The 26,971-nt window shown below is 44.1% G+C and overlaps 2 protein-coding genes and 1 pseudogene across 2 annotated transcripts in view; 2 read left to right on the top strand and 1 right to left on the bottom strand.

Annotated features, from left to right (window-relative positions):
* Positions 1-4,922, bottom strand: part of ZNF383 (zinc finger protein 383) — a 41,988-nt gene extending 37,066 nt beyond the window's left edge. Inside the window, exon 1 of the mRNA XM_033225987.1 lies at positions 4,834-4,922. The gene's annotated coding sequence lies outside the window, so the exon portion shown is untranslated. The remainder of the gene's footprint in view (positions 1-4,833) is intronic.
* Positions 4,923-5,069: 147 nt separating this feature from the next.
* Positions 5,070-18,327, top strand: LOC117092423 (zinc finger protein 585B-like). Its single transcript, XM_033225956.1, is given in 7 exon segments — positions 5,070-5,176; positions 8,452-8,666; positions 12,791-12,917; positions 13,195-13,287; positions 16,001-16,843; positions 16,846-17,196; positions 17,199-18,327. Coding segments are annotated over 6 exon segments (2,304 nt in total). The 5' UTR covers positions 5,070-5,176; positions 8,452-8,594; the 3' UTR covers positions 18,017-18,327.
* A 1,717-nt stretch (positions 18,328-20,044) lies between these two features.
* On the top strand, positions 20,045-22,695 carry LOC117092428 (annotated as a pseudogene).
* The last annotated feature ends 4,276 nt before the right edge of the window (positions 22,696-26,971 follow it).

Below are 26,971 nucleotides of genomic sequence, written 5' to 3'. Positions count from 1 at the left end.
GGATTGTCTGGTTAGACCCAATGTAATCACATGGGGTCTGAAATGAGGAAGAAGGCATAAAAGTCAATGTCGGAATTGTGTGCTGTGAGAAAGACACGACCAGCCATTATTGGGTGTAAAGATGAAAGGAGCCGGCCAGGCGCGGTGGCTCAAGCCTGTAATCCCAGCACTTTGGGAGGCCAAGACGGGCAGATCACGAGCTCAGGAGATCGAGACCATCCTGGCTAACCCGGTGAAACCCCGTCTCTACTTAAAAATACAAAAAATTAGCCGGGCGAGGTGGCGGGTGCCTGTAGTCCCAGCTACTGGGGAGGCTGAGGCAGGAGAATGGTGTAAACCTGGGAGGCGGAGCCTACAGTGAGCTGAGATCCGGCCACTGTACTCCAGCCTGGGCGACAGAGCGAGACTCCGTCTCAAAAAAAAAGATGAAAGGAGCCCATGAGCTGAAGAATGCCGGCAGCTTCTCCAACTTGGAAAAATGAAAAAAACAGATTCTCCAGAGCCTCCAGAAAGGAATGCAGCTTGCAAAGTTTTGATTTTAGAGCAGAAAAATCTCATTTAAAAAAAATTTTTGGCCGGGTGCGGTGGCTCAAGCCTGTAATCCCAGCACTTTGGGAGGTCGAGACGGGTGGATCACGAGGTCAGGAGATCGAGACCATCCTGGCTAACACGGTGAAACCCCGTCTCTACTAAAAACTACAAAAAACTAGCCGGGCGAGGTGGCGGCGCCTGTAGTCCCAGCTACCTGGGAGGCTGAGGCAGGAGAATGGCGTGAACCCGGGAGGCGGAGCTTGCAGTGAGCTGAGATCCGGCCACTGCACTCCAGCCTGGGTGACAGAGCGAGACTCCGTCTCAAAAAAAAAAAATTTTTTTTTAATTTATGTTTTAAATTTTTATTTATTTATTTATTTATTTGAGACGGGGTCTCCCTCTGTTGCCCAAGTCAGAGTGCAGTGGTGCGATCTCGGCTCACTACAACCCTTGCCTCCTGGGTTCAAGTGATTCTCCTGCCTCAGCCTCCCTAGTAGCTGAGATTACAGGCAACCACCACCACACCTGGCTAATTTTTTTTTTTTTAAGTAGAGACAGGGTTTCACCATGTTGGCCAGGCTGGTCTTGAACTCCTGACCTCAAGTGATCTGCCTGCCTTGGCCTCCCAAAATGCTGGAATTACAGGTGTGAGCCATCGCACCCAGCCTGTTTTTTTTTTTTTAAGAGACAAGGTCTTGCTCTGTCACCCAGGCTGGAATGCAGAGGTATGATCATGGCTCACTGCAGCATCAAACTCCCGGACTTAAGCATCCTTCCGCCTAGGCCTCCTGAGTAGCTGGGACTATCGGTGTGCACCACCACACCTGGCTAATTGAAAAAAGAAAAAATTATAGAGAGTGGGTTTAGCTATGTTGCCCAGTCTACTCAAACTCCTGGCCTCAAGTAATCCTCCCACCGTGGCCTCCCAAAGTGCTAGGATTACAGGCATGAGCCACCACAACAGCTGTGTCATCCCAACCCCTCTCTGGGCCTGATCATATAAAGAGGGCTTGCATTCCTCAGACAAAAAGTTTCTTTTCTTTTTCAACACTACGCGAGGTGAGATAAGCCAGACCAAAAGGACAAATATTGTATGAATCCACTTATATGAGGTGCCTAGAATGGGTGTATTCATAGAGATAGAAAGTAGAATTGAAGTTACATATAACCTCATGAGGTTATATGAGGTATGTGATAAAGCCTCTATACTTAAAACAGTGTGCTATTTGTGTGTGGTCAGACAGACAGACCAAGGGAGGAGGATGGGAAATACAGAAGTAAACATCCACAGCCAGGCGCGGTGGCTCACGCCTGTAATCCCAGCACTTTGGGAGGCCAAGGCGGGTGCATCACCTGAGGTCAGGAGTTCAAGACCAACTTGGCCAACATGATGAAACTCCGTCTCTACTAAAAATACAAAAAATTCGCTGGGCGTGGTGGCACGCGCCTGTCATCCCAGCTACTCAGGAGGCTGAGGCAGGAGAATCGCTTGAACCTGGGAGGCGGAGGTTGCAGTGAGCCAAGATCGAGCCACTGCACTCCAGCCTGGAGCAAAACTCCGTCAAAGAAAGAGAGAGAGAGAGAGAGAGAGGGAGGGAGGGAGGGAGGGAGGAAGGTCCACATAGATGCTTAGTATTTGATAAAGGTAGCAGCTCAAATCACCACAGTCACATCATAAAGTTTTATGCAGCCGGTATACACACAGCAGAAAAAAAAAAAAGAGGAAGCTCTCTGCAGAATGACATTAACTCTAGAATATATAAAAAAATGGAAAGTATAGAACATATAGTTTGTATATATGTATATATATACACATATAATTTGTCTAAAAAAGAAAAGGAAATCAGATTAGATATAAGTATTTGTTTATATGCACTAAAAAAAGAAAAGATAGGAAAAAAGAAGTATTGGAAACGTGAACCAGAAACAATACCTATAGTGGTAACCTATAGTGATTGGGGTGGCGGGGGGAATGAGACTTGATATGTCTTTTTATACAGTTGCATAGGAAAAACAAACTGGTTTTAAAAAATATACTCTCGGCCGGGCGCGGTGGCTCAAGCCTGTAATCCCAGCACTTTGGGAGGCCGAGACGGGCGGATCACGAGGTCAGGAGATTGAGACCATCCTGGCTAACATGGTGAAACCCCGTCTCTACTAAAAAAAAAAGACAAAAAACTAGCCGGGCGAGGTGGCAGGCGCCTGTAGTCCCAGCTACTTGGGAGGCTGAGGCAGGAGAATGGCATAAACCCGGGAGGCGGAGCTTGCAGTGAGCTGAGATCTGGCCACTGCACTCCAGCCTGGGCGACAGAGCGAGACTCCGTCTCAAAAAATAAATAAATAAATAAAAATAAAAATAAAAATAAAAAATATACTCTCACAACACTCAATACTTCCAGAATGTTTCATTTCTAACACAAAATATGTGGAGTTTTTCTGACACCCCTTCTCCAACCCTCCCTACCTGGGTGTCCTACAATTGAATTCAAGTCTGACACTAACCTGAGTTAGCACAGACCTTACAGGTTAATTGCTCAGTCCCACAAGACTGCCCACCTCTTCAGATGCCAATGACAACTACTAAGTCACCTGATTACCAACAACTGTCCAGTTTGCCTGAAAATTAGAGGTTCTCATCATCCCCTTCTTGGATTTGATTCTACCAAACTTTTAAGGGAGAACAAATTCCAATATTTCTCAAACTAATCCAAAAAAATTGAAAGGGAAGAAATTTTTCCAAACTGATTCTGTGAGGCCAGCACCACCCTCATACTAAAACCAGACAAGGACAGAAGAAAGAAAACTACAGGCCAAGATCTCTGATAAACACAGATGCAAAAATCCTCAACAAAATACTAGCAAACCAAATCCGATAGCACGTCAAAAAGATTATACATGATGATCAAGTGGGATTTATCCCAGGGAAGCAAAGATGGTTTAACATATGCAAATTAATACATGCAATACATCACATTAACAGAATGAAGGACAAAAATCATATGGTCATCTCAATAGAAACAGAAAAAGCATTTGACAAAATTCAACATCTCTTTGCAATTAAAAAAAAAAAAAAAAAAAACTCCCTGGCCAGGCACGGTGGCTCACGCCTGTAATCCCAGCTTTTTGGAGTCTCACTCTGTCACCAGGCTGGAGTGCTGTGGCTCAATCTCAGCTCCCTGCAACCTCCACCTCCCGGGTTCAAGTGATTCTACTGCCTCAGCCTCCAAAGTAGCTGGGACTACAGGCATGTGCCACCACACCCAGCTAATTTTTGTATTTTCAGTAGAGACAGGGTTTCACCATGTTGGCTAGGATGGTCTTGATCTCCCCACTGAGGTGATCCACCTGCCTCGGCCTCCCAAAGCGTTGGGATTACAGGCGTGAACCAAGCCAAGACTATTATTATTTTTATTGTTGCTGCCTGCTATAGCCGTGCTTGAGGTAGCTAGGGTGGATGCTGATGGAGATTAAGGGGATTAAAATATCTATACCCCCCAAAGCCTCCTACCAGGCATTTCAAAGGGGATGCTTAGACTTCTAATCCCTCTTCTATGGTATCTCCTAGAAGAGGATTGTACTAACCCAACTTCTAACCTATTTCCTAATGTATTTTCAACTATTAAAAATTGTACCTCCCTTCCTGCAGGATACTACCTATTGTGACATAACTCCCTCTTGCCTAGTGGTTTCACCCAGGAGTGAACTTGGATCCCAGTCCACCCTTCTCCTGAGTGGTGCCTCCAAAAAATAGATTGTAGGATCCTAATGCCTCCAGTTATCTTCCTTATTTCTCTCAGGATCCCGGGCTTCCTTGTTCCCCCATGGTTTCTTCTAGTGAATCATTGTTTTCTGCAGTGTGCCGTAACCAAGGGGTAACTTAACTATTATAAATATAACAGCCGGACGCGGTGGCTCACGCCTAATCCCAGCACTTTGGGAGGCCGAGGTGGGTAGATCATTTGAGGTCAGGAGTTCGAGACCAGCCTGACCAACATGGGGAAACCGCGTCTCTACTACAAACACACAAAAAATTAGCTGGGTGTAGTGGCGCTTGCCTGTAATCCCAGCTACTCGGGAGGCGGAAGCAGGAGAATCGCTTGAACCTCTGAGGCAGAGGTTGCAGTGAGCCGAGATGGCGCCAGTGCACTCCGGCCTAGGCAAGACTCCGTATTAAAAAAATTAAATAAATACATAAATAAATAAAGCTCCAGATCCTATCTTCAGGAACTTTTTCTTCTTGGGTATAAGCGTGGCCAAACTAGGGTAACGGTCTTGCATTCTACGTGAAAATCCTTGCCTTACTCTAGTCAACCCTGCAGGAGGCGGACTCCTCCACTGTACGGAATCGATACGCATCCAAGATGGCGGCCCACACGAATAAACACCATAGGGCGCTGTTATATTCTCTGCCCGATAGCGCCGATTACGGAAAGTGCACGACGTCTCTAAAGATGTGTCTGCGCCCTGTTGACTGTGGGCGGAAATTGCTTCCAAGTTAATTTAGAGCATGCGCAATATCAACAGTCCACAAGGGGAAGTGCTAGAAGTCGTACCGGAAGTGGAAGTCGTCCGCGATGGCTATTTCGCCGCCGTTGTCAGGAGTCTTTTCACGTTTTATTGCCAAGAGGTCTCTGTGATGATTTTGGTTGGTAGAGATTAGGAATTCTGTGAAGTCAGTAATAGAAGAGTTGTCTGTGGAATTAGTGATAGTGGTTTCGGGACTCGGTGATGGGGGTCTGTGACGTCTGTTGATGGTTGTCTGTGACAGGGATTTCTCGGGTCATTGATGAGGCTCTTTGGGATGAGTGATTGGGGTTTAGGAGTCAGTGATGGGAGTCTGTGGTCAGTGACTGAGAGCCTGTAGGGTCAGCTGTGGTGATCGGTGAGGACTGTGATCAGCTTGCTTTCTGACTTGAGTTAAAAGTTCAGTTCTTGGCCGGGCGCGGTGGCTCAAGCCTGTAATCCCAGCACTTTGGGAGGCCGAGACGGGCGGATCACGAGGTCAGGAGATCGAGACCATCCTGGCTAACACGGTGAAACCCCGTCTCTACTAAAAATACAAAAACTAGCCGGGCGAGGTGGCGGGCGCCTGTAGTCCCAGCTACTCGGACTCGGGAGGCTGAGGCAGGAGAATGGCGTAAAACCCGGGAGGCGGAGCTTGCAGTGAGCTGAGATCCGGCCACTGCACTCCAGCCTGGGCGACACAGCGAGACTCCGTCTCAAAAAAAAAAAAAAAAAAAAAAAAAAGTTCAGTTCTTTCAGTTTCAGCCTGTAATATAAGATGAACAAGTTTTGATGTGTAGCAGTTTCCTATTGTTCACATCTAAGTGTTTAAAATTTTTTTCCAGTAATTGTTTTTCTTTGACCCATGAGCCATTTAGAAGTGCGCTTTATGTTTCAATTAGAGTCTGTGGGTGATGCTTCAGTCGAACAATTGCTTTATGGCCTAGTTCTTCCTCATTTTTCATAAATGTCACATCTATTACATGAAAACTGTAATATGTTCTCTAATTTGTATTGTTATAGATATTAATCCCATGTTATATATATTATGTATCTCCTCACAGATTATTTTGTTGAGGAAGGTAAACTACTCACACTGGAAAAGTTATTTGTCCACTTGTCCTTTCTTCTTTCTGTCAGTTTCTGCTTTAGATATTTAAAACTATATTATTGGCACCAGTTGAGTGTATTGCTAATAATAGATATGACTGGCCGGGCGTGGTGGCTCACGCCTGTAATCCCAGCACTTTGGGTGGCGAGGTGGGCAGATCACCTGAGGTTAGGAGTTCGAGACCACCCTGGCCAGCTTGGTAAAACCCCACCTCTACCAAAAATACAAAAATTAGCCCGGTGTGTGGTGGGCGCCTGTAATCCCAACTACTCGGGAGACTGAGACAGGAGAATCATTTGAACCTGGGAGGCGGAGGTTGCAGCGAGCCAAGATCATGCACTGCAACTGGGGCGACAAGAGTGAAACTCCATCTCAAAAAAATAAAAATAATAGATATGACTAAATAGCTCAAAAGACATTATAGCAATTCAAGCCTTAACCAATAATTTATAAAAAAATTTGCCTAAATGCTTTCCAACAGTGGATGTTGTTACTTTTTTTTTTTTTTTTTGAGACAGAGTCTTGCTCTGTCACTCGGGCTGGAGTGCAATGCCGTGATCTCCACTCACTGCAACCTCTGCCTCCCGGGTTCAAGCTATTCTCCTCTCTTAGCCTTGAGTAGCCTTGAGTAGCTGGGATTATAAGCGCTCGCCATCACGCCTGGCTAATTTTTGTATTTTTAGTAGAGACGGGGTTTCACCATGTTGGCTAGGCTAGTCTTGAACTCCTGGCCTCAAGTGATCCACCCGCCTTGGCCTCCCAAAGTGCTGGGATTACAAGTGTGAGCCATCGCGCCTGGTCTGTTAACTTTTTTAAAGCTTTTATGATTCTAAGGAAAATTTCTCTCTAATTGTTCTGATGCGTTTTTCTTTTAGTTAAGTTGGTATCTTTTGGTAATTGCCATTTGCTTCCTTTTCTCTGAATTTTCATACCTTTTCCAGTTTCTTTTTTTTTTTGGGGGGGGGCCTTTTTTGCTTAGTGATTGCTAGAGTTAACATTACAAGCAACCTATCGTCATATATCAAAAAAAATTTTATATATCTTTATGTCAAATTGAATGGTTTATTTTAACATATAATTAGGAAGCATATAATCAGAAATATCTGTTTTTTTTCTGTTATAGTTTCGGGTTCCCTGTCATGTGTAATAAGATCTCTATCATCCCACCACAATGCTATACAAATGTATAGTCTGAAAATTATTTTAACATCCTTAGGGGTTTTTAAAAATGCATGTATTTAAATGTTTAGTGCTGCTGGAATTTCTCCACTTAATAGTGTGAGGTGGGTTGGGCGCGGTGGCTCACGCGTGTAATCCCAGCCCTTTGGGAGGCTGAGGCAGGCGGATCACAAGGTCAGGAGATCAAGATCATCCTGGCCAACATGGTGAAACCCTGTCTCTACTAAAAATACAAAAAAAATTTAGCTGGGCATGGTGACATGCACCTAGTCCCAGCTACTCAGGAGACTGAAGAAGGAAATTGCTTGAACTCCAGAAGCGGAGGTTGCAGTGAGCTGAGGTCATGTCACTGCACTCCAGCCTGGCCACAGAGCGAGACTCCATCTTAAAAAAAAAAAAAAAAAGAAATAGTGTGAGGTGGAGATCTAGTTTGTTTTATTCCAGGTGCATGGCTAATTGCGTGCATCAATTAGGGATATGTATACAATGAATGCTGTGTGCACTCTCAATCACATATCATTTTGATTTCATATATAGATCAATATTGTCTGATATATTTATTATCTTGTTTTGATTACATGGTTTTCTGTATTAAGTTTTAATATAGTACATGGTAATTGCCGATATTTATTGCATGATTCTTGCATGGCAGGGAGGCATTGAGTACTTTAAAAGCATCACCTCATTTAATCTTAGTAACTGTGACACAGGCATTTTCATCCTTATTTCTGAAACAAAATCTGAGTAACTTCTTTATATTCTCATTGGTCAAAAGTGGTACAGCTGCAGTTCAAATCCGCAGTAACGTTACTGTAAATTTCATGGCTTTTCCCATATTTCAGCACTGTTCTCCACAGTTCTGAAAGTGTGGTTCTTGTACCAGCAGCATCAGCATTTCCTGGGCACTTATTAGAAAATAAAATTCTTAGGTCCTACCTTAGACCCATCGAAGGGGTGAAGCTGAGAATTTTAAACTATGTTTTAACAAGCCCTCCAGGTGACTTGAATGCACACGTATGTTTGGGAACCACTGCTCTGGTTTCTAGCACAGGGACCTGCCCCTTGATGTATCCAGGAAGTGTTTATGTGGTGAATGTTGAATGACTATGTGGACGTTGTTTTTCTAGGTTCTTGGGTGTCTCTGGGGAGTCCCTGAGCCAGACCTTCCTCCACACTGCACCCCACCTCTTCAGAGCAGCTCTGCTGAGCTCACAGATGACCAGTAAACTTCAGGCACCCTAGAGAAAAAGGGTTGAGATCCAGTGTGGCCATGCCAGCTAGTTGGACCTCACCCCAGAAATCCTCAGCCCTGACTCCAGAGGATCAGGGCAGCTCCTGTGAGGTGAGAAGGAGTCCCAGGGGGTGGAATTTCAGTCCAAGAGTAGAAAGCTCTGATCTGTCCCCAGAGCCTTAGGGCAGAGGCAGATAGGCCTTAGGAACCAGCTGGACTCTAGACTTGGTGCTACTGAAAGAAAACTTGATCTTCCTGTCAAGAATGAACAACACATGGGTAATGTCTCTATCTCTGGAGGCCACCTGTATAACAGTGGAGAGATGGACTGTCAAGGAAAACTGTTGTTTATTTTGTCATCACACTATATTGATGTTTTGGCTGCAAATAGAATTCCTCGTTATGAATGACTTTTATTTGAGATTTTGAAAGCATTTTTTCATTTCTTCCTAAACCACCTCCTCAAACACAAATGTTTTCTCTATTTTCTTTGTCAAACTTGTTTTTCAGATGTTGCTTCTCCATTTCTTTTCTCTACCATTTTCTATTTATTTCCTGCTATCCATCCTGGGTAACTTTGACACCTTTTGCCTTCCAGCCCTTCTGTTAGCTTCTCATTACCGCTATCCACATTTTAACATAATGTTTTCAGTTTTTTTTTTTTTTTTTTTTTTGAGACGGAGTCTCGCTCTGTTGCCCGGGCTGGAGTGCAGTGGCCGGATCTCAGCTCACTGCAAGCTCCGCCTCCCGGGTTTACGCCATTCTCCGGCCTCAGCCTCCCGAGTAGCTGGGACTACAGGCACCCGCCACCTCGTCCAGCTAGTTTTTTGTATTTTTTAGTAGAGACGGGGTTTCACCATGTTAGCCAGGATGGTCTCGATCTCCTGACCTCGTGATCCGCCCGTCTCGGCCTCCCAAAGTGCTGGGATTACAGGCTTGAGCCACCGCGCCCGGCATGTTTTCAGTTTTAAAAACTCTAGTTTGCTTCCTTTTTTTTTTTATAAGCAGAGTTTTGCTCTTGTTGCCCAGGCTGGAGTACAGTGGCACGATCTCAGCTCACTGCAACCTCCACCTCCTGAGTTCAAGAGATTCTCCTGCCTCAGCTTCTCGAGTAGCTAGGACTATAGGCATGCACCACCTCGTCTGGCTAATTTTGTATTTTTACTGGAGACAGGATTTCTCCATGTTGATCGGGCTGGTCTCGACCTCATGATCTCAGGTGATCCGCCTGCCTCAGCCTCCCAAAGTGCTGGGATTATAGGCATGAGCCACCACACCCAACCCTGTTTGCATGATTTTATATAATATTCACTCATGATTGAATCTTAGGCATAGATGTAACTATTACTCTGGGAGGCGGAGGTTGCGGTGAGCCAAGATTGCACCATTGCGCTCCAGCCTGGGCAACAAAAGCAAAACTCTGTCTCAAAAAAAAAAAAAAAAGAAGAAGAAGAAAGAAGAAGAATTGGCCGGGCGCGGTGGCTCAAGCCTGTAATCCCAGCACTTTGGGAGGCCGAGACGGGCGGATCACGAGGTCAGGAGATCGAGACCATCCTGGCTAATACGGTGAAACCCCGTTTCTACTAAAAAATACAAAAAACTAGCCGGGCGACGAGGCGGGCGCCTGTAGTCCCAGCTACTCGGGAGGCTGAGACAGGAGAATGGCGTAAACCCGGGAGGCGGAGCTTGCAGTGAGCTGAGAGCCGGCCACTGCACTCCAGCCTGGGCGGCAGAGCAAGACTCCGTCTCAAAAAAAAAAAAAAAAAAAAAAAGAAAGAAGAAGAATTAGTGTCATTTTTACACAAACTCTTCCAGAAAATAAAAGAGGAAGACCACTTCCAAACTAACTTTGTACAGCCAGTATTACTGTGACATCAAAACCAAAGCACAAAAAAAAAGAACACTATAGACCAGTATCTTTCATAATTTTAGATGCAAATATCCTCAGCAAAATATCAGCATACTGAATCCAGCAATGAATAAAAAGAATCATGTACTACAATAAACTGAAATTCACGGGGGGACCCTCTGTATCATTTTGTAATTCCCTGTGAATCTATAATTATTTCAAAATTAAAAGTTTAAAAAAAATACTCCTAAAGAAAGATTATTCCAAAACATTTGGAATATTTTGGAATAGTTATGACTGGAAGATCGTTGACAAGACCCACTGCACAATTCACATGAGAGAATGTGAATTACAGTTGACCTTTGAACCACATGGGTTTGAACTATGTGGGCCCATTTGTAACACAGATTTCTTTTTTTTTCAGTAAAATTACACTGAGTGTGCCTCCCTTTCCTGCCCTCCCTTCCACCTTCACCTCTTCCCCTTTTGCCATGCAAAACAGCAAGGCCAAACTCTCCTCTTCCTCCTCTTCCTCTGCCTCCTTAACCTGAAGACCATAAGGGCAAAGACCTTCGTGATGATTCACTTCCACTTAATAAGTAATAAATATATGTTCTCTTCCTTTTGATTTTCTTTAAAGCATTTTCCTTTCTCTAGCTGATTTTTATTATTAAGATACAAAATATAATACATATACAAAATACCGTGTTAGCCAGGCTAGTCTCGAACGCCTGACCTCGTTGATCCACCCGCCTTGGCCTCCCAAAGTGATGGGATTACAGGCATGAGCCACTGGGCCCGGCCAAGACAGCCTGTTTCAATGGCCAGTTTTGAAAAATGAGTAATTGACTGACTGTAGAACAGAACAAATAGCTGGAATTCTTTGATAGATTTCTGTGTTCCACAAATTATGTAAAACTAGATTTTTTTTTTTTGAGACAATCTTGCTCTATTGTCTGGAGTGCTGTGGCATGATCTCAGCTCACTGCAAACTCCACCTCTTGGGTTCAAGCGATTCTCCCACCTCAGCCTCCCAAGTAGCTGGGACTACAGGCACGTGCCACCAGCCTGGCTAATTTTTTGTATTTTTAATAGAGATGGCGTTTCATCATGTTGGTCAGGCTGGTCTCGAATGCCAAACCTCATGTGATCCACCCACCTTGAACTCCCAAAGTGCTGGGATTACAGGCATGAGCCACCATGTCCAGCCCCCTCTGACATTCTTGCTTGGATTACAAGCGTGAGCCACTGCACCTGGCTAAAACTGGATACTTAATATGTGACCTATGTAAAATATAATTTCTTAGAAATTTCGTATTACTCAGGTGTATACATTTGTCAGAAGGTCAAATGGCACAATAAAGATTATTGCATTTCATTGTGTTGTACTAAATTTTACCTTATCAGGTTAACAAATGTTACACCCCAGTTAATGATTTGCATTTTGTGGTGCCTAAGAGAAGTGTAGTGATGACTACAATTTACACTGAAATACATAAAAAAAAAAAGTAAGATGGATCAATGCGTGATGAAGCAAGTAGAGTAAGGTGTTAAATGTAGAGCTAAGTAGTAGATGTATAGGTTTTTACTGTACGATTCTAATTTTCTGAATGTTTAAAATTTTTCATAATAAGCTATTAGGGAAATGGGAGGCAGGTTATTTAAAAAGGAAGTAAATTGGCCAGGCACAGTGGCTCATGCTTATAATCCCAGCACTTTGGGAAGCCGAGGTGGGAGGATTACAAGGTCAGAAGATCAAGACCAGTCTGGCCAACATGGTGAAACCCAGTCTCTACTAAAAATACAAAAATTAGCCAGGTATGGTGGCACATGCCTGTAATCCCAGCGCCTTGGGAGACTGATGCAGGAGAATTGCTTGAACCTGGGAGGCAGAGGTTGCAGTGAGCCAAGATCACTCCATTGCACTCCAGCCTGGGCAAAAAGAGCGAAACTCCATGTCAAGGGAAAAAAAAAAGGCCAGGCACAGTGGCTCACGCCTATAATCCCAGCACTTTGGGAGGTTGAGGTGGGCAGATCACGAGGTCACAAGGTCAGGAGATCGAGACCATCCTGGCCAACATGGTGAAACCCCATCTCTACTAAAAATAACAAAAATTAGCTGGGCATGGTGTTGTGCACCTGTAATTCCAGCTACTCGGGAGTCTGATGCAGGAGAATCACTTGAACCTGGGAGGCGGAGGTTGCAGTAAGCCAAGATTGCACCACTGCACTCCAGCCTGGGTGACAGAGCAAGACTGTGTCTCAAAAAAAAAAAAAAAAGGAAATAAATTAAAAACGACAAAACCCACATTCCATAATCCCAGAATATAGTCACTCCACCCTGCAAAGCTGACTATGCACATTGAACAGGAATGTGCCCTTACAGGGATCAGTGTCCTTCAGGGATGTGGCTATCAATTTCAGCAGAGAGGAATGGCAGCACCTCGACCTTTCTCAGAGAAACCTGTACCGGGATGTGATGCTGGAGACCTACAGCCACCTGCTCTCAGTAGGTAAGCATAGTCACCTTGGTATCTGAAAGGAGGCCTCACTGAGAATGTTTTCATTCTCAGTTGATGAATGCTGTTGGCATCTCGAATAGGTGATGGTTTTGTCCTTTTTTCCTCCAGGGTTCTCGGTTTGTTTAGGGTACTCAGAATATTACTCTGTTCTCAGAGATATCTGGTTACTTTCCTAAAGAACAAACTGCCATTGAACAATAAGACTGTATTGGCTGGGCTCTGAAACATAATTAGCTGGACCCAGACCTTTATCATTTCCCATGAACAGGGTATCAAGTTCCTAAACCAGAGGTGGTCATGTTGGAGCAAGGAAAGGAACCATGGGCACTGCAGGGTGAGAGGCCACATCAGAGCTGCCCAGGTGAGTGAAGTGAGGTGAGTGTGACTCATATTAGATGGGAGACGGGAGGAAATCTCAGCTGTCTTGAAAAACACTGGAACCTGTGAAGTGCTGTTACGACCACTCTTCAGGAAGGTTCTGAATTTTTTGTATTTCTTGATGCGTCTCAGATCACTAAATGCCTTCTACCTGGATGACCTTCCTTGTTGATTATAAGTCACGTGCCAGTCAGCCTCATTAAAGATATATCTTCATTATGTTCCTTTTCTGTAACATTCTTTTTTTCCCTACCTTCCATATTATCCTAGAGTCTCTTGTTTACATCCCGGCATTCCCGGATCTGCTTTCTTTCAAAATTACTCTGTGTGACACACTCCCACTCCTGCTACACCCCTTTTATTTCTGTCTTTCTCACTGTGAGATGCCTCAGAACTTTATCTCTGGGCCAGGTGTGGTTGCTCATGCCTGAAATCCCAGCACTTTGGGAGGCCTTGGTGGATGTATCTCTTGAGGTCAGGAGTTTGAAACCAGCCTGGACAGCATGACAAAACCCCGTCTCTACTAAAAATACAAAAATTAGCTGGGTGTGGTGGTGCATGCCTGCAATCCCAGTTACTTGGGAGGCTGAGGTACAAGAATCACTTGAATCTGGGAAGTGGAGGTTGCAGTGAGCCAACATCATGCCAGTGCACTCCAGCCTGGGTGACAAAGCAAGACTCAGTCTAAAAAAGAAAAAAAAAAAGAACTTTATTTCCAATCAGGCTTTCTATTTTCGCTGTAGGAATGGCCATGAGATTTCTCATATCTTCCCAGTCTTTCAGGCCTTTCATCCAGCTGACGACTTGGGAATCATTGTCACTTAATCTTTGGGAATACCTCTCTGCTGTGTTTGACATGATATGATTAATCACCCTTTCTCACATTTCCTTCTGATGTTGCTTGAGCGATTCCACTCTGTTAGGGTCTCTCTGCCTGGTTGGCTTTTTTTGTTCGTTTGTTTGTTTGAGATGGAGTCTCACTCAGTCACCCAGGCTGCAGTGCAGTGGCGCAATCTTGGCTCACTGCAATCTCCACCTTCCAGGTTCAAATTATTCTCTTGCCTCAGCCTCCCAAGTAGCTGGGATTACAGGTGCGTGCCACCATGCCTGGCTAATTTTTGTATTTTTATTTTTATGTATTTATTTTTGAGACGGAGTTTCAGTCTTGTTGCCCAGACTGGAGTGCAATGGTGTGGTCTCAGCTCACCGCAACCTCTGCCTCCCGGGTTCAAGCGATTCTCCTGCCTCAGCCTCCCGAGTAGCTGGGATTATAGGCATGAGCCACCATGCCCAGCTAACATTGTATTTTTATTAGAGACAGGGTTTCTCCGTGTTGGTCAGGCTGGTCTCGAACTCCCAACCTCAGGTGATCTGCCCACCTCAACTTCCCAAAGTGCTGGGATTACAGGCGTGAGCCACCGTGCCCGGGCTTATTTGTTTTTGTCATGCTTTATTTTTATATTTTACCCGATGAGGTCTGAGTTTAATCATTGTCTTTAGTTTAGGACACACTATGACCATGAAAGTGGGTAAAGATTCTCTCTTATTTTTGTGATAAAATCTCCTATTCTCTCTTTCCCCGCACCCATCTGCCTTCCCACCAGAAGCCACTGTTTTGTATAATGGAAGCGTTTTTTAATTCGAGCATGTTGTAAAATTTAAAGTGAATTAGGGGTATGGATCATTAGTTTATATAAACCTTATTATGCTATATATCATGTTTTTTGCCTTACTTTTTCCATGTCTATTCATGGTGTTATCTGTTCATCTAGTTTATTTCTTTTAACTGCTGAATTATTCCCCAGAATGTTTCATATAAGTAGTGTCACACCCTCCTCATCCAATTACCCACCCTTACCCTTTTCTCTGTGTTCAATCTGGATGAGCCATTTTTACCTTCCCCTCTAGCCTCTGCTAGCTGCTCTATGAGCAAAAAGTGACTTATTATCCCTTGAAAAGGGGCATTTGGATTCCAAACCTTTTTTCCAGGGTATCTCTGGGAAAAAAAAGACTTCTTTCCACAATGCAAGGGAAGATGATGACAGAGATGATGTGAGATTGTATTTCATTCTAGAATAACTGTGACAGATTGATAACCAGATACAGTATTATCAGAAAAGAAAATAAATATCTAGGCCGGGCGCGGTGGCTCACGCCTGTAATCCCAGCACTTTAGGAGGCCGAGACAGGCGGATCATGAGGTCAGGAGATCGAGACCATCATGGCTAACACTGTGAAATCCCGTCTCTACTAAAAATACAAAAAATTAGCCGGGCGCGGTGGCAGGCGCCTGTAGTCCCAGCTACATGGGAGGCTGAGGCAGGAGAATGGCGTGAACCCAGAAGGCGGAGCTTGTAGTGAGTGGAGATCGGGCCACTGCACTCCAGCCTGGGCGACAAAGCGAGACTCCGTCTCAAAAAAAAAAAAAAAGAAAAATCTAAGTGATGTTGCTTTAATCAAGAAAATATTGACTACAATAGGCATTATGAATATAAGGCTATCAGAAGAACAATTCATGTGAACCCAACATATTACATCCCCGTAAAAACACTATCAATGTGACTCATTTGGAAATGGCTTGAAGCATAATTTAGATTTACACATTCATTATAGAAATGATGCTTCTAAGAATGTTAAGAAGAGTACTAAATATGGTAAAATGTCTTTCTATACTTACTGTGAATGTACTCCAACAGGAGAGAAATTATGGGACCATAATCAACATAGAAAAATCATTGGTTATAAACCAGCCTTCTCTCAAGATCAAAAAATTTATCCTAGGGAAAATTCCTATGGATGTGCCGAATTTGGAAAGAGCTTCACCTGGAACTCACAGTTCAAGGTACATCTGAAAGTTTCTACAGGAGAAAAACTCTATGTATGTATTGAATGCGGGAGGGCTTTTGTACAGAAGCCAGAATTCAGTACACATCAGAAAACCCATATGAGAGAGAAGCCCTATAAGTGCAATGAATGTGGAAAATCCTTTTTTCAAGTATCATCTCTTTTCAGGCATCAGAGAATTCATACCGGAGAAAAACTATATGAATGTAGTGAATGTGGGAAAGGCTTCCCTTATAACTCAGATCTCAGTATACACGAGAAAATTCATACTGGAGAGAGACACCATGAATGCACTGACTGTGGCAAAGCATTCACACAAAAGTCCACACTCAAGATGCATCAGAAAATCCACACAGGCGACAGATCCTATATCTGTATTGAATGTGGACAGGCCTTCATCCAGAAAACACAATTGATTGCACACCGAAGAATTCATACTGGAGAAAAACCATATGAGTGCAGTAACTGTGGCAAATCCTTCATTTCCAAGTCACAACATCAGGTACATCAACGCGTTCACACGAGAGTGAAGCCCTATATATGTACCGAATATGGGAAGGTCTTCAGCAATAATTCCAACCTCATTACACATGAAAAAGTTCAAAGTAGACAGAAATCTTCCATATGTACTGAGTGTGGGAAGGCCTTTACCTACAGGTCAGAGTTGATTATTCATCAGAGAATTCACACTGGAGAGAACCGTATGAATGCAGTGACTGTGGAAAAGCCTTCACTCAGAAGTCAACACTCACAGTGCATCAGAGAATTCATACAGGAGAAAAATCATATGTATGCATGAAATGTGGACTGGCCTTCATCCGGAAGGCACACTTGGTTACACATCAAATAATTCATACTGGAGAGAAACCTTATAAATGTGGTCACTGTGGGAAATTGTTTACTTCCAAGTCACAACTCCATGTTCATAAACGAATTCACACAGGAGAAAAACCCTATGTATGCAATAAATGTGGGAAGGCATTCACCAACCGGTCAAATCTCATTACACATCAGAAAACTCATACAGGAGAGAAATCTTATATATGTTCCAATGTGGAAAGGCCTTCACCCAGAGGTCAGACTTGATTACACATCAGAGAATCCATACTGGGGAGAAGCCTTATGAATGCAATACTTGTGGAAAAGCCTTCACTCAGAAGTCAAATCTTAATATACACCAGAAAATTCATACTGGAGAGAGACAGTATGAATGCCACGAATGTGGGAAAGCCTTCAACCAGAAGTCAATACTCATTGTTCATCAGAAAATTCATACAGGAGAGAAACCCTATGTATGCACCGAGTGTGGAAGAGCTTTCATCCGCAAGTCAAACTTTATTACTCATCAAAGAATTCATACCGGAGAGAAGCCTTATGAATGCAGTGATTGTGGGAAATCCTTTACCTCCAAGTCTCAGCTCCTGGTGCATCAGCCAGTTCACACAGGAGAGAAACCCTATGTGTGTGCCGAGTGTGGGAAGGCCTTTAGTGGCAGGTCAAATCTCAGTAAGCACCAGAAAACTCATACCGGAGAGAAGCCCTACATTTGTTCTGAATGTGGGAAGACCTTTCGACAGAAGTCAGAGTTGATTACACATCATAGAATTCATACTGGAGAGAAACCGTATGAGTGCAGTGACTGTGGGAAGTCTTTCACTAAAAAATCACAGCTCCAAGTGCATCAACGAATTCACACCGGAGAGAAGCCTTACGTGTGTGCTGAGTGTGGGAAGGCCTTCAGCAACAGGTCAAATTTAAATAAACATCGGACAACACACACTGGAGACAAACCCTACAAGTGTGGCATCTGTGGGAAAGGCTTCGTTCAGAAATCAGTGTTCAGCGTCCATCAGAGCAGCCACACTTGAGAGAAGCAGTGTGAGAAAACCCCACTGAGGGTTGGGTCTGATTGTACACACTGTTGCATGCATGCAGCAGAAAAATATGTATATTATTGTAAATAGAAGCAGCCACATCAGAATGTCACACATGGCTGTTCTGGAGAGGGCCTCTGAGAAGGCACTGAATGAGGCGAGGGACCCTTCCTGCATTGTCACCATCCCCAGCAAACCTTGGGGCATTATTCATACTGACAAGGAACCGAGTCAATTTGGTGAATAGGAAAAGCCTTCTCATGAAAACAACAATAGAACACTGTTACCAAATTCTTCATAAGAAAGATCATCCATCCTGGCTAACACGGTGAAACCCCGTCTCTACTAAAAAATACAAAAAACTAGCCGGGCGAGGTGGTGGGCGCCTCTAGTCCCAGCTACTCGGGAGGCTGAGGCAGGAGAATGGCGTAAACCCGGGAGGCGGAGCTTGCAGTGAGCTGAGATCCGGCCACTGCGCTCCAGCCCGGGCGACAGAGCGAGACTCCATCTCAAAAAAAAAAAAAAAAAAAAAAAAAGAAAGATCATATTAGGGGAATGATAATCCTATTTACTGTGGATTAGGCATAGTTTGAATGGTAAGACAATATATATGATAGTGATGAATCCTTCTGTAAGTTGTTCCAGAACACACTGTCTAGCAGGATTGTGGGTATTTTCTCATTCTTTTGCATCCAACACAGTTGTGCATATCCAGTTCCCCATTGAGTATTTCTATCAAGCAAGAGATGCCGCAATAAGACAAACTCCCTATGTATTCAGACACAGACCTCAGAGTGTATGTTGAGTCCCCACTGTCATAGAAAAAGACTTGCAGCCCCCTTCATTATCTACCAGGACTGCCTCTGAGCCCCACAGGTCCTCAGCACATTGTTTGATACCCAGCACAGTGTTTTTTCTCTTTCTTTCTTTTTTTTTTTTTTTTTTGAGACAGAGTCTCACTCTGTCAGCAAGCTGGAGTACAGTGGCGCTATCTTGGCTCACTGCAACCTCCGTCTCCCGGCTCAAGCAGTTCTCCTGCTTCAGCCTCCCGAGTAGCTGGGATTGTACGTGCCGCCACACCCAGCTAACTTTTGTATTTTTAGTAGAGACAGGTTTTCACCATGCTGGCCAGGCTGATCTCGAACTCCTGACCTCATGATCTGCCCGCCTCGGCCTCCCAAAGTGCTGGGGTTACAGACATGAGCCACTGCGCCCAGCCCAGCTTAGTGTTTTTTTTTTTTTTTTTTTTTTTTTTTTTTTTTTTGAGGCGGAGTCTTGCTCTGTCGCCCGGACTGGAGTGCAGTGGCGGGATCTCAGCTCACTGCAAGCTCCGCCTCCCGGGTTTACGCCATTCTCCTGCCTCAGCCTCCCGAGTAGCTGGGACTAGAGGCGCCCGCCACCTCACCCGGCTAGTTTTTGTGTTTTTAGTAGAGACAGGGTTTCACCGTGTTAGCCAGGATGGTCTCGATCTCCTGACCTCGTGATCCGCCCGTCTTGGCCTCCCAAAGTGCTGGGATTACAGGCTTGAGCCACCGCGCCCGGCCTCAGCATAGTATTTTGTACACTCCCACCACCCTCCAGAAAGCCTCTGAGGTTAGAATTTGCAGGTCATCTGGGACAACTTAAATTCTTCTTCTGCTATTACAATTCTTCCCACTGAGTTGCCTGCCTGTTTTTTTTTTTTAATTTACTTGTCGCTGAGTTGAAGCTCAGCATTTTACTTTCCGTAATGATGTGACTTTCGTAAGTTGGTAACTCATGAAATCAATCTTACATTATATGAGATATGAGATAAATCATAAATCATATGAAATCGATAACTCAGGCTAGGCGTGGTGGCTCACTCCTATAATCCCAGCACTTTGGGAGGCCGAAGCAGGTGGATCACCTGAGATTGGGAGTTCAAGACCAGCCTGACCAACATGGAGAAACCCCATCTCTACTAAAAATACAAAAAATTAGCCGGGCGCGGTGGCAGGCGCCTGTAGTCCCAGCTACATGGGAGGCTGAGGCAGGAGAATGGCGTGAACCCAGAAGGCGGAGCTTGTAGTGAGTGGAGATCGGGCCACTGCACTCCAGCCTGGGCGACAAAGCGAGACTCCGTCTCAAAAAAAAAAAAAAGAAAAATCTAAGTGATGTTGCTTTAATCAAGAAAATATTGACTACAAATAGGCATTATGAATATAAGGCTATCAGAAGAACAATTCATGTGAACCCAAACATATTACATCCCCGTAAAAACACTATCAATGTGACTCATTTGGAAATGGCTTGAAGCATAATTTAGATTTACACATTCATTATAGAAATGATGCTTCTAAGAATGTTAAGAAGAGTACTAAATATGGTAAAATGTCTTTCTATACTTACTGTGAATGTACTCCAACAGGAGAGAAATTATGGGACCATAATCAACATAGAAAAATCATTGGTTATAAACCAGCCTTCTCTCAAGATCAAAAAATTTATCCTAGGGAAAATTCCTATGGATGTGCCGATTTGGAAAGAGCTTCACCTGGAACTCACAGTTCAAGTACATCTGAAAGTTTCTACAGGAGAAAAACTCTATGTATGTATTGAATGCGGGAGGGCTTTTGTACAGAAGCCAGAATTCAGTACACATCAGAAAACCCATATGAGAGAGAAGCCCTATAAGTGCAATGAATGTGGAAAATCCTTTTTTCAAGTATCATCTCTTTTCAGGCATCAGAGAATTCATACCGGAGAAAAACTATATGAATGTAGTGAATGTGGGAAAGGCTTCCCTTATAACTCAGATCTCAGTATACACGAGAAAATTCATACTGGAGAGAGACACCATGAATGCACTGACTGTGGCAAAGCATTCACACAAAAGTCCACACTCAAGATGCATCAGAAAATCCACACAGGCGACAGATCCTATATCTGTATTGAATGTGGACAGGCCTTCATCCAGAAAACACAATTGATTGCACACCGAAGAATTCATACTGGAGAAAAACCATATGAGTGCAGTAACTGTGGCAAATCCTTCATTTCCAAGTCACAACATCAGGTACATCAACGCGTTCACACGAGAGTGAAGCCCTATATATGTACCGAATATGGGAAGGTCTTCAGCAATAATTCCAACCTCATTACACATGAAAAAGTTCAAAGTAGACAGAAATCTTCCATATGTACTGAGTGTGGGAAGGCCTTTACCTACAGGTCAGAGTTGATTATTCATCAGAGAATTCACACTGGAGAGAAACCGTATGAATGCAGTGACTGTGGAAAAGCCTTCACTCAGAAGTCAACACTCACAGTGCATCAGAGAATTCATACAGGAGAAAAATCATATGTATGCATGAAATGTGGACTGGCCTTCATCCGGAAGGCCACTTGGTTACACATCAAATAATTCATACTGGAGAGAAACCTTATAAATGTGGTCACTGTGGGAAATTGTTTACTTCCAAGTCACAACTCCATGTTCATAAACGAATTCACACAGGAGAAAAACCCTATGTATGCAATAAATGTGGGAAGGCATTCACCAACCGGTCAAATCTCATTACACATCAGAAAACTCATACAGGAGAGAAATCTTATATATGTTCCAAATGTGGAAAGGCCTTCACCCAGAGGTCAGACTTGATTACACATCAGAGAATCCATACTGGGGAGAAGCCTTATGAATGCAATACTTGTGGAAAAGCCTTCACTCAGAAGTCAAATCTTAATATACACCAGAAAATTCATACTGGAGAGAGACAGTATGAATGCCACGAATGTGGGAAAGCCTTCAACCAGAAGTCAATACTCATTGTTCATCAGAAAATTCATACAGGAGAGAAACCCTATGTATGCACCGAGTGTGGAAGAGCTTTCATCCGCAAGTCAAACTTTATTACTCATCAAAGATTCATACCGGAGAGAAGCCTTATGAATGCAGTGATTGTGGGAAATCCTTTACCTCCAAGTCTCAGCTCCTGGTGCATCAGCCAGTTCACACAGGAGAGAAACCCTATGTGTGTGCCGAGTGTGGGAAGGCCTTTAGTGGCAGGTCAAATCTCAGTAAGCACCAGAAAACTCATACCGAGAGAAGCCCTACATTTGTTCTGAATGTGGGAAGACCTTTCGACAGAAGTCAGAGTTGATTACACATCATAGAATTCATACTGGAGAGAAACCGTATGAGTGCAGTGACTGTGGGAAGTCTTTCACTAAAAAATCACAGCTCCAAGTGCATCAACGAATTCACACCGAGAGAAGCCTTACGTGTGTGCTGAGTGTGGGAAGGCCTTCAGCAACAGGTCAAATTTAAATAAACATCGGACAACACACACTGGAGACAAACCCTACAAGTGTGGCATCTGTGGGAAAGGCTTCGTTCAGAAATCAGTGTTCAGCGTCCATCAGAGCAGCCACACTTGAGAGAAGCAGTGTGAGAAAACCCCACTGAGGGTTGGGTCTGATTGTACACACTGTTGCATGCATGCAGCAGAAAAATATGTATATTATTGTAAATAGAAGCAGCCACATCAGAATGTCACACATGGCTGTTCTGGAGAGGGCCTCTGAGAAGGCACTGAATGAGGCGAGGGACCCTTCCTGCATTGTCACCATCCCCAGCAAACCTTGGGGCATTATTCATACTGACAAGGAACCGAGTCAATTTGGTGAATAGGAAAAGCCTTCTCATGAAAACAACATAGAACACTGTTACCAAATTCTTCATAAGAAAGATCATCCATCCTGGCTAACACGGTGAAACCCCGTCTCTACTAAAAATACAAAAAACTAGCCGGGCGAGGTGGTGGGCGCCTCTAGTCCCAGCTACTCGGAGGCTGAGGCAGGAGAATGGCGTAAACCCGGGAGGCGGAGCTTGCAGTGAGCTGAGATCCGGCCACTGCGCTCCAGCCCGGGCGACAGAGCGAGACTCCATCTCAAAAAAAAAAAAAAAAAAAAAAAAGAAAGATCATATTAGGGGAATGATAATCCTATTTACTGTGGATTAGGCATAGTTTGAATGGTAAGACAATATATATGATGGTGATGAATCCTTCTGTAAGTTGTTCCAGAACACACTGTCTAGCAGGATTGTGGGTATTTTCTCATTCTTTTGCATCCAACACAGTTGTGCATATCCAGTTCCCCATTGAGTATTTCTATCAAGCAAGAGATGCCGCAATAAGACAAACTCCCTATGTATTCAGACACAGACCTCAGAGTGTATGTTGAGTCCCCACTGTCATAGAAAAAGACTTGCAGCCCCCTTCATTATCTACCAGGACTGCCTCTGAGCCCCACAGGTCCTCAGCACATTGTTTGATACCCAGCACAGTGTTTTTTCTCTTTCTTTCTTTTTTTTTTTTTTTTTGAGACAGAGTCTCACTCTGTCAGCAAGCTGGAGTACAGTGGCGCTATCTTGGCTCACTGCAACCTCCGTCTCCCGGGCTCAAGCAGTTCTCCTGCTTCAGCCTCCCGAGTAGCTGGGATTGTACGTGCCGCCACACCCAGCTAACTTTTGTATTTTTAGTAGAGACAGGGTTTTCACCATGCTGGCCAGGCTGATCTCGAACTCCTGACCTCATGATCTGCCCGCCTCGGCCTCCCAAAGTGCTGGGGTTACAGACATGAGCCACTGCGCCCAGCCCAGCTTAGTGTTTTTTTTTTTTTTTTTTTTTTTTTTTTTTTTTTTTTTTTTGAGGCGGAGTCTGCTCTGTCGCCCGGACTGGAGTGCAGTGGCGGGATCTCAGCTCACTGCAAGCTCCGCCTCCCGGGTTTACGCCATTCTCCTGCCTCAGCCTCCCGAGTAGCTGGGACTAGAGGCGCCCGCCACCTCACCCGGCTAGTTTTTGTGTTTTTAGTAGAGACAGGGTTTCACCGTGTTAGCCAGGATGGTCTCGATCTCCTGACCTCGTGATCCGCCCGTCTTGGCCTCCCAAAGTGCTGGGATTACAGGCTTGAGCCACCGCGCCCGGCCTCAGCATAGTATTTTGTACACTCCCACCACCCTCCAGAAAGCCTCTGAGGTTAGAATTTGCAGGTCATCTGGGACAACTTAAATTCTTCTTCTGCTATTACAATTCTTCCCACTGAGTTGCCTGCCTGTTTTTTTTTTTTAATTTACTTGTCGCTGAGTTGAAGCTCAGCATTTTACTTTCCGTAATGATGTGACTTTCGTAAGTTGGTAACTCATGAAATCAATCTTACATTATATGAGATATGAGATAAATCATAAATCATATGAAATCGATAACTCAGGCTAGGCGTGGTGGCTCACTCCTATAATCCCAGCACTTTGGGAGGCCGAAGCAGGTGGATCACCTGAGATTGGGAGTTCAAGACCAGCCTGACCAACATGGAGAAACCCCATCTCTACTAAAAATACAAAATTAGCCAGGCATGGTGGCGCATGCCTGTAATCCCAGCTACTCGGGAGGCTGAGGCAGGAGAATTGCTTGAACCCAGGAGGCGGAGGTTGTGGTGAGCTGAGATCGTGCCATTGCACTCCAGCCTGGGCAAAAAGAGCGAAACTCCATCTCAAAAACAAACAAACAAAAAGAACTCGATAACTCATGAAAACTAACCCCACCTTATGTTCACTGTCTACTTGTGTCCATGTTCATTCCATGTACCCCACAAGGACCTTCCCCGCCATGTGCCTCAAACATCAGTTCAGTTCCTGACTGAGGGCCTTTGTTATTTGCAGTGCACGTTGCAAAGAGCACAATTCTTTATTTTATCTGTGACTTGTCTCTCATGTCTTTTTTTCCATGACACCTCCTCACAGGCCTTCCCTGCCTGCCTGATTTAAATTTCCAGCCCCTTACCCTTCCTCCTTTTTTCTTCTCCCTAGCACTTTCCACCATAGTGCCTGGTATATTTTGCTGATTTCTCTGTGGCTTCTACACTAGAAAACATTTCCCTTTTGTTCACCACTATGAGTCTAGACGCATGACTGCCATACAGCAGGCATTCCATAAATGCCCCTGTGGAGAGTTGACCTGTGCTTCTTGCGTGACTTCTGTCTGATTTTTTCTGTGTTGCAGCATAAGAAGTGCTAACAGGGAGAATCAACTTGCCTAAAACACACCAGGCTTTTTCACCTCCAGTCTGTAACTAGGCTATATCCCTTCTCAACCCTAAAGCTAAAAAGTCATTGTAAAACTTTTGGTCTGATGCTAAAGAAGGGAAAACGTACAGGAAATCCCATGTGGATACTTGCTTCCAGGATTCCCTGCCATGATTCCAGAATCCCACAGCTCCAACGTGATTGCAGAAGACTCCCTGCTCATTCTTCCTCAGCATGCACAGCTCTGCCCCGTCTCAGTTGCAACTCGACAGAGCCCCACTTACTGCAGAACCCAACCCACACACCTGCTCATCCTGCACCGAGAGGAGTGCCTGAAGCCAGTAGCAGGGAACTAGAACAGACATGGGTGGATCTTCATTGGATATTAGGTATCTTGCCCTAGATAGGCGGCAGTGACCTTACAGATGCTGGCAGATGATCTGATTGGATGCACAGTTGCTGGGTGGCCCCTCTGGAACTTGCAGAATGGTTTGTCTGGGGTCAGTCTATTGGCAATTCTGGGAGTGGGAAATATTTGGGCTCTGCAGAGATGATTTCACCTTTAGGAAGGGCAATATGGGGAGGTGAAGATGAGGCCCAAAGGATAGAACATAGTCAAAGGAGCAGGGCCATAATGCCCCTTTAATTCCCAAGCCCTAGTTGGGCAGTGCTTGGTGACACATCCCGTTACCTCACCTTAGATCAGTGTCTACTGAGCCATCATTAGCTCTGCTTCCTCACTTCTTCACAGTATCTGATGGCCCATTACATGCTGCTCAACATCTTAGACCAATGTTTGCTGACCCATTACCTCCTTTCACCTCATCCAGCACTGTGTCTGAAGCTTCACTATTCTTCCTGCAATTCTGGATATTTTGTGATACACCATGATCCCCAACTTAGGACAATGTCTGCTGACCCTCAGGAGGGTCCCTGGAGATCACCTCTTCCTTTTTAACATACCCTAGAACCAAGTCTGGTCCCCTTCATTATTCCCATTTTACCTTACTCCTAAGTGTATCACTCCTCATGAATTCCAGGAAATATGGAGGAAAACACATTTCACTGTACATGACTTTCAATTATTTGTCCTTTATATTTATTGTAATGTAATATTTTAGTACTGACATATATATGTGTTTGTATACCCATTTATATAAAAGACTAGTTTTTAGAGAAGTTTTAGGTTCACAGCAAAATGGGGCAGAAGGTACAGAGATTTCCCACATATCCCCTACCCTCACGTATACACAGCCTCGCCCATCATCAGCATCTGCCTTCAGAGTGGTACTTTTGTTACAGTTAATGAAACTACATTGACGCTACCGGCCAAAGTCTATGGTTTAATTAGGGTTCAGTCTTGATGTGCATTCTGTGGGTCGAGACAGATGAATAATGACATGCGTGCATCATGATAGAAGGATAAAGAGCAGTTTTACTGTCCCAATAATCCTGTGTTTTGCCTACACCCCTACACCCCTGCCTATTTTCTTTTGTCTCCATAATTTAGCCTCTGAACCATACAGTATGCAGCCTTTTCAGATGGACTTGTTTCACGTAGTAGTGTGGATTTAAGTTTCTTCCATGTCTTTTCGTGGCTTGCTAGCTCTTTTTTTTTTTTTGCATTGAATAATATGCTATTGTCTGGATGTACCATGATTTATTTGTCCATTCACCTACTGAAGGACATTTTAGTTGCTTCCAAGTTTTGTTGATTATGAATAAAGATGCTATAAACACCTATGTGCAGGTTTTTGTGTGAACATGACTGTAATATTTTAAGGTCATATTTATTGAGGTATAATTTACATACAGTAGTATTCACCTAGTGTAGAATTTTCAAAGTTTTGACATTTACATCATGCAGTCAATACCACAAGACAGAGAAGAGTTCCCTCACTTCC

This window comes from Trachypithecus francoisi, unplaced genomic scaffold, assembly GCF_009764315.1.
Source record: "Trachypithecus francoisi isolate TF-2019V2 unplaced genomic scaffold, Tfra_2.0 Lachesis_group12, whole genome shotgun sequence".
NCBI classification, from domain to species: Eukaryota; Metazoa; Chordata; class Mammalia; order Primates; family Cercopithecidae; genus Trachypithecus; species Trachypithecus francoisi.
The sequence above is the reverse complement of the archived record's forward strand: the minus strand, read 5'-3'. Positions and strand labels throughout refer to the sequence as shown.